The 8,450-nt window shown below is 26.0% G+C and overlaps 1 protein-coding gene across 1 annotated transcript; it reads left to right on the forward strand.

The window, feature by feature from the left end:
- Positions 1–5,333: 5,333 nt before the first annotated feature.
- EXPB2 (beta-expansin) lies at positions 5,334–7,745 on the forward strand. The gene is made up of 4 exons (NM_001255271.3): positions 5,334–5,612; positions 5,712–5,824; positions 6,410–6,600; positions 7,321–7,745. The coding sequence occupies exons 1-4, from the start codon at positions 5,411–5,413 to the stop codon at positions 7,646–7,648; spliced, it is 834 nt and encodes a 277-aa protein (NP_001242200.2). The 5' UTR covers positions 5,334–5,410; the 3' UTR covers positions 7,649–7,745.
- The last annotated feature ends 705 nt before the right edge of the window (positions 7,746–8,450 follow it).

Raw genomic sequence — 8,450 nt, forward strand, 5'->3', positions numbered from 1 at the left:
CTGAGATCGGCAGTGGTACTATACCCCAATTTATTTATATTTAAAATATTTCTAAGATAAATAAAATTACATATTTAAAGTTTTTCACATAAACATCAATTATTTTGCTAATTATTATTAATTTTATTTTATAAAACGTACAATTTAATCATTTATATTATTTTTTAATTATTCATTTCTGGATTCTCATAAACATATATTATTTTATATTACTTAAAATATTATATATTAAAAAATATAAATTTAATTACTACTAGTTAAGTAGGATATGATAATACTCATGTATATTACTGAAACCTCTTACCACTAGGCCAACTATAATAAGCAATGTCTTGAAAATCATATCAGATTAACTGATTCAACTGGTTCAATCAGGAGAGCTGATCTGGTGATCGATTCAAATACTTTAAGAAAATTGAAATATTTCAAAACTGGTGAGAATTATTAATCCATAATTGATCAATGAAAATCGATGTTGAACTGGTATAGCTAGAGAGCTAATGTTGAACTGGTCTGTTTTATTTTTTTTCAGAGATTTTTATTTAATATACCATATTTTTAAGATAAGAAAATACATAAATATTTCAATAAGCTTCAATTATTTTATCAATTATTACTAATTTTTATCTTATGAAACATATAATTTAATAATTTATATTAGTTTATAATTTTTTAGATCATATTTTTTTTATAATTTTATATTATTTTATTACTTAAAATATTATATAATATTAAAAATATAAACCCGGTTCAACTATGGTTCAATTATAGTTGAACCATTAAATCTTAAACTAGTGTTTTTACGGATTCAATCAATGTTCCGATTTAAAAAACATTAATAATACATTTTTAGAACATTGAGCTTAAATGATTAATAGACATTTAATTTTAAAGTGCAAAGTTGAGAGTTAAAAGTAACTACCATGTTTTTGTTTAAAAAACTAGAAAAAAACTATACATTACTTAATAATATAAAATAATTTTATTGTTATTCAATCATAATTTATCATATGATCAATTTATCAATTTTTATCATAATTAATTTAAAAATTATAAAAAGAATAATATAAAACTATTTTATAATATCAATACTTACTCTTTGAACTCTTAAAAAAATTCAACGAGTAATTCATGAAATTTTGAAGTAGCACGTTCAACAATTGAAAGTGTTAAGTCGTAGACATTTAGCCAGTTACATTTGAAATTAATAACAAAATCAGTATAGCTGCAATAAAATAGTAATTGCCGCCCAAAGGAACGTACGAGCAATTAAAAAAATAAATATTTTAAAAATTATTTAAATATATGATTAGGAAAAGTTTTTCCCTGTAAAAAAAAAAATGACACACTTTTTCCCTATAGTTTCTCACATCAGCTAGCTGATGAATTATTATTATTATTAGAATTTGAGTTATTATTATTATTATTATACATTCAGTTTTTTTAAATCTTATTTTTGTTCTATTTTTCTTTAATTATATTCATTTCTAATCGCATCAATTGATAGATATATCTGTCAATTTATCTTTCTTTCTCCATTCCACCATACACCTAAAAACTAGGACGTACTGGAAACATTTTCCTATGAATTTTACCTCTACGTAACGCAGTATTTATGTTTAATATTTTCTAGCATACTGGAAAGTTTACTAGTTTAGTGTCAAGTTAAAAACAAATTAAAAATAATTGTTGTGTTGTTGATTCGGGTATCCATCAATCTAATTTGTTTATATTCTTATTCGGAAACCATTATTTTAAAAAATAAATTTTCAGGAATTAAGTATTAATGAAGAGTTTTATTTTGATACATTTTTAGTATAAAATTTTTCATACGTCAACTAGCATACAAGAAATGATCTTCAATATAATTTTTAAAATATTTATTACAAAAATAACCAACTTTTTTACTGGAAAAAAATAATATTTATATTATTAATGCATTCGGTCTATTTAAATTCATTCATTAATTAGAATAGTTAAGAAAACTAACAAATTGTTTTAGTTGAATTAATACGTAAACAAAGAAAAATAATGCACGTATACGTCTCATTTGAATATGATTGACTGGTAAAAGAGTGAATTTCACTATTGAACAAATTATCTCAAGTAAAAGATGCCTACAGTCTAGGCAATAGAAAAATTAAAGACTTAAATTTATAATATTGGTAAAATTCATTGGAGAAAATTTAACTAAGAAAGTATATATAAATTCAAAGAATCTCCATTAATGAAGAACCAAATTCATTGTTGAATGAATTCGAAACTATATTCACTACCACACATCATAATCTGGAGTAATATTTATTTCCCCTGACATAGTAGTTAAAAATGTTCCTAAAAGCTTTTGAGAATATTTAATAAAATATGGTGAAAATATATTAGTAATATTTATTTATATTTATTAATATTTAAAAAATATTGTCAAAAAATTTTAAAACATTTTTATTAAGTACTAGGAAAAAAATAATGCTAAAATTAAATGTGTAATAGTGATTTAACATAGAAAGAAATAATTAGTACATTAAAAAAATTAATCATGATATGTCTTCACTTTTATTTTTATTTTTATAATGTACGTTCATAATCAAATATAAATTGAATAATCACATACTGTTAACCAGTTACATCGTTGCCTAATCTAAAAATTATTTTTCTTGATCTCTTAAAAACCTTCCTGACTTCCCGAATCCCCCATGTTACCGCAGTTTAAGTTAGCTGCAATTGGATAGAAAACAACAAATATTCTGATTGCAACATTAGTTTTTTTTTTTTCGGTAACATGCAACATTAGTTTATGGTTACTCCTTACGTCATTAGTTTTTATTTTAAAAGCGTATGCTAAAAATTTTAATTTCCTTAAATACATGTCAATGTCAAAAGCGTATTTACAAAAGTCAAATTTTCTGAAGAAAAATCTAAAGCTGTATTATTGAAAGATTTACCTGATAATCTAATCAATATAACTCAAGTATCAAAACTTGGTTTACGTAAATACGGAAGGTTTTCTTTTTGGAGAATAAGAAAATCAAAGCAATTTAGAGTGTTTGATAAGATATTCTAGCTAATTTTTAATATTTTTATAGACTTTAAGTAACTTTTTTAAAATACGAATTTTTAATTTTTTTTTATATTTATTTACTTTTTATCTTTGAATATTTGTTAGATTTTCTTTAAATATTTGTTAGGTTTTCTTTTTAATATTTTGTATTTAAGGTAAATTTTTATTATTTTTTTATCTTTTTTTAATATGATGTGATAGGGTTTTTATTTTTACTTTTTTATTATATATATGATATTGATATATAATAAGTTTATGGGATTTTTTTAATTTTTTTTAATATTTTATAAATAAAAAGCTACAAGTGTTTAGAATTAATTTAATACTAAAATTATAAATACTGCAAAATATATTTTTATCAAAAAAATAAATTATGAAAAAAAATTCTAGAAAATCAAATTAAAATTTATATAAATTAAACATTACACAAATATGTTTATTTATGCAATTTTATATTTTTTTATCTACTTTAACACATAATTTTATCAAATATTTTATGATTCAATAAGATAATTTTTCAACTTTTAGTTAATTTTGTTTAATTAATTTTATGAAAGCATAATTCCCTGTTCATCCTTAAGCGATATTAAGTAAATATTTCCATCAGATTGCTAAAAAAATAATCAGAAGCAATTGTTACGAAGAAGTTATATAATGCAAATTAACTATCAACTAAGCTCCTTAGAGAAAGAAAAAGAAAATTATCATCTGTGCTATTCTTATATCACAAGAGTGATGATTTTTGAATACTTATTTTTTTATAGAAAAATATTAATTTATTAATTTTATTAGAAATATTAATTGAGATTTGAATCCACTGTCTCTCTCCTTTGGCTCATATATAACAATTGAACTAATTTTATATCTTCCTCTCTATTTCTTTTCTCATATCACATCATATCACCTACCATAAATTTATTTATTTTTTCTCTTTTTTTCTTCTTTTTCTATATCATAAAATATTTGAGTGTCTAAATATCTTTTTTCCAATCCACAATAATTTTGAAAAATAATATTATGCTTACAAATAGATCAAAACTGCTTTACTATGACGGTTTGTTTTTACATGAGAGCGTAAGTACATAATCTATTTTTTTGAAGAAATTAATCATATCCATAAACCATAGACAACGAGAAATTATAACCCTACCATGAATCTTCATGGGGGTTGGGAATTTTCTTTTAACCATATGCTTGGAGGTGAGTCTTCTTATAATTAGGGGTGGAAATGAGTCAAGCCAAGCCAAGCTTTACTAGGCTTGAACTCAGTCTGAGTTGAATACGTAAGGCTTGAGCTTGGCTCATTACTTGTCATAGGCTTTTTTTTAGGCTCGGCTCGGCTTATATAAAAGCATATTTGAAAGCCTGCTTAAAGACGTCTTTGATTAATTAATTATTTTAAAACCTAGTGAAATACTAACTAAAAAAAAAAACTTATAAAATTTCGTATAAGTAATGTACAAATCCAAAAATAATTGATGAACAAAATCATATTGAATTCAAGTCGTTAAAGTACAAAATATATCAAAAGAAAATAAAAAGAACATAATATTAAAAAATATATGAATTAGAAATGATTTGCAGAAAATGAATTTTATTCTACGTGAACCAAAACTTACAAATCTATTTTAAGTTCAAGCCCATAAACGAAATAAAATAAAATCTGGATAAGATAAGATGAGATGAAATAAAATCTGGACAAAATAAGATCTAGATAGAATAAAATCTGAATAAAATAAAATCTATACAGAATAAAATCTAGATAAGACAAGATTTGATAAAATAAAGTTGTTATTATTATTATTATTATTAGTTAAACAAGTCAACTTGTCAAGCTTAACAAGCTTTTCTATGGTTTGAGCTTGACCTTTTTATCTAAAAAGATTTTTTAAAAAGCTTGAGCTTGATCTTTATAGTAAACAAGTCAAGCCGAGCCGAGCCATACATAGATCGAGCCGAAAATCCTGGACAAACTGCTCGGCTCATTTCCACCCTTACTTATAATATAAACACAACAATAATTAAAGCAATCCACGATAAGATATAAAAGGGGATATCTTTACAATACGTGAAGGATATATCAAATTCAAACATCACATTTGTCTTGTTCTTGGAAAAAAAAAAGTTAGACTCAATTGTCATGTGGAATACTTTTATTAATACCGTACGTCTTCTAAATTGTCATGCGCAATATTTTCACTTAATTGGCGGTTAAGAAATTATGCACTTCCCACGTTTGTTCCTCTATAAATACCATACCATCTATGCCATATTTCTTACACCATAGATATCACAATTAACTATCAACTACCTATAGGGAACTAATTACAAAATCCTAGAGGTTGTGATATTATGGCTCCTACACTTCAACGTGCACTTTCTCATCTGCTCACTCTTGTAGCTTCACTTTCAATACTCCTAGTGGTACCCTCCTCTTGTTTCAACCCTAAAAAGATTGTGAATGCTTCCTATGCTTCATACTCCTTATATGGTTCAGATTGGTCTCCTGCTGTAGCCACTTGGTATGGACCAGCCCAAGGGGACGGTAGTGAAGGTATTATAATTAGAAAACTTTGGTACAAACTATATAAAGTAATGCTTGAATTATAGATGTAAAGACTTCAATAATTATATTTGTTAATTTTATATGTAGGTGGTGCTTGTGGTTATGGAAGTGCTGTTGGGGAACCTCCTTTCTCATCATTGATGTCGGCGGGAAGCCCTCTTTTGTTTGAATCAGGCGAAGGCTGTGGTTCTTGTTACGAGGTGCTAATGATTTTTTGAAGTATATATATATATATATATATATATATATATATATATATATATATATATATATATATATATATATATGAATTCTTAGTATATTAATAAAAAAATTGCTAATAACATACTTTCTAACTTGAAAAATTATTACATATAAGGTCCAACACAATCACATGTTTATGGCCTTTGTTAATCTGTATGTGACCCGTAAATGAACTTTTCAATTTATTTTAGAGTTAATAAAACTTAGTTCTGTGTCAGCATAATGTTTGTATCGTATCATGTAATAATTGATTTTTTCGTTAACACAAACATATTTTTTATTATTTACTAAAATTTATTAAAAACCGAAAATTATATGATACAAGTCTTATTTCTTATTTAATATAAGTCTGACTAGTGGTTTTATATATAGTTTTTAATAAATTCTAAATAATAATAAACTGCGTGTTAATTAAAAGAAATGTGTTGCTCAATAAGTGTGTAGCTAGCTACTCCATGCATTCAAGTGCAAAATAAAAATGAAGATATATATTAATTAATTAATTCAAGTTTAATTTGCATTCCAATTTGTTATAATTTCAGATGAAGTGCACTGGGAATTATGCATGCTCAGGCAATTCTGTAAGGGTAGTCATCACTGATAGCTGTCCTGGGTGTGGTTCAGATGCTCAATATCATTTTGATTTGAGTGGCACTGCTTTTGGTGCGATGGCAATTTCAGGCCAAGACGAGAAGCTACGCAATGCTGGCAAAATAGACATTCAATTTAGAAGGTGAGTTCTTAAATTTTAATCAAGTGAATTAAGCACTGACAATACTTATGAGGAGTACACTGTAAAACGTATAATTTTTATTAAATATCACAATTATATACAATTTTGACAAATTGTAGCATTTTACTGAATTTAATATGGTCCATATGTATTCTGTAAATATTTTTTCTTACAAGTTAAAATTTATATTTTGTGTTAATTTTATATTTTACATATTGCAAAAGTGATGTTTTTGTCTCATGTTTCTAAAATAGTACTCTAAGTATGTTTTTAATTTTTAAAAATATCACGAGTTTTAAATTTAGTCTCCTTAAAAAATTTATCATTTTCAATCCTTAAATTAACAAAAACGATGCGGTAAGTGATTATAAATATGTAATTTTGTTGTAATTTTTAAAAACAAAAAAATCATAGACCAAAAACATATTTGTTTTTTTTTAAAAAAAAATTTATAGTAATTTCATGTCTATATTTTTATCATTCCATTCTTGTGTCGTGTCGGTGGTGGGTTTTAGCTCCTAATTGACTAATCCAACGTGATCACAAGAAAATTAATTATATATTTCTTCTAATGGGACAAAATCCCCAAAACTTTATTATTTTTTCAATACATATATTTCTACCTCCTTGACTTTCTATTTATTTTCACATACAAATTAATAATAATTTTATTTACTAAACTGTAACTAACAATTGGATATCATGAGTTTACTTTTGCAGAGTTGAATGCAACTATCCCGGTGTATCAATATCTTTTCGCGTGGATCCTGGTTCCAACAAGGAATATTTTGCAATCTTGATTGAATATGAGAGTGGTGATGGTGACCTAGACAAAGTTGAACTCAGGGAAGCACATGCTTCCGCCCAATGGTACTCCATGCAGCGATCATGGGGTGCAGTTTGGAAACTTGACAAAGGGTCAGCACTTGTGGCACCATTCTCCATCAAGCTAACCACTCTCAAATCTGGCAAGACCATTGTGGCTAACAATGTGATCCCTGCTGGGTGGATTATTGATCAGACTTATAGATCAATTGTCAATTTTTAATTTCAATAATCGAAGTTGTCCATTTGTTTGGATCTATCATCAGCTTGTGGTTGTCCTACTTAATATAATATATGAATAAGAAGATAATTAATCTTAATCTCTCTAATAGTGAAATTTAGGTTGTCTTTTTAATTATTCATTTACGAATTTAATAATATTAGTCAACGTGTATTATTATGCGTTGACCCATGCTTTTCTAGCCGAGGGGTAAGGAATCTTAATTAGCGTATAACATCTCCATGAATGAACAAATGATGGAACTAATTAATAAATTAAAAGGCTTGACTACAAGTGAAGAATACTTTCTTTTTCTTTTGTTTACAAACCTTTATTGCCCAAATATTGTTAAAGTAATTATTCTCATAGCAGTCCAAAATGACTTTGAGTGCCTTTGTTTCAACGATTAATAGTTTATTCATCAGAATGTAACATGGAAATATTATTTCCATATGTAAGTAGTGAAAAATTATTTTCGGGTATTTTTTATTTTCATGAATACAATAACTTTCAATTTATCATATTTTCTTCACTTTTTATTCCCACGAGGAGGAGTGATGCAATCCTACCCCGCAAGAGCATTGGATAGAAAAACTCCAAGTAGATTGGGCCAGAGATGCAAGAGAAGGCCCTAGGGTTCTTATGAGCCTTAGGGTAGATTTCGGGCCCATGGGCTAAGTACGAGCCCGCTTATCTTTGTAAATATTCGATTAAGGTTTCATTATTTTTGGGCCTTGTATTTAGGGCTCCATAATGTAGGTAGGGTACCCTAGAAATATAGGATTTTTCAGCCCTTGTATTTTAT

The sequence above is a fragment of the Glycine max genome, chromosome 10 (assembly GCF_000004515.6).
Source record: "Glycine max cultivar Williams 82 chromosome 10, Glycine_max_v4.0, whole genome shotgun sequence".
NCBI classification, from domain to species: Eukaryota; Viridiplantae; Streptophyta; class Magnoliopsida; order Fabales; family Fabaceae; genus Glycine; species Glycine max.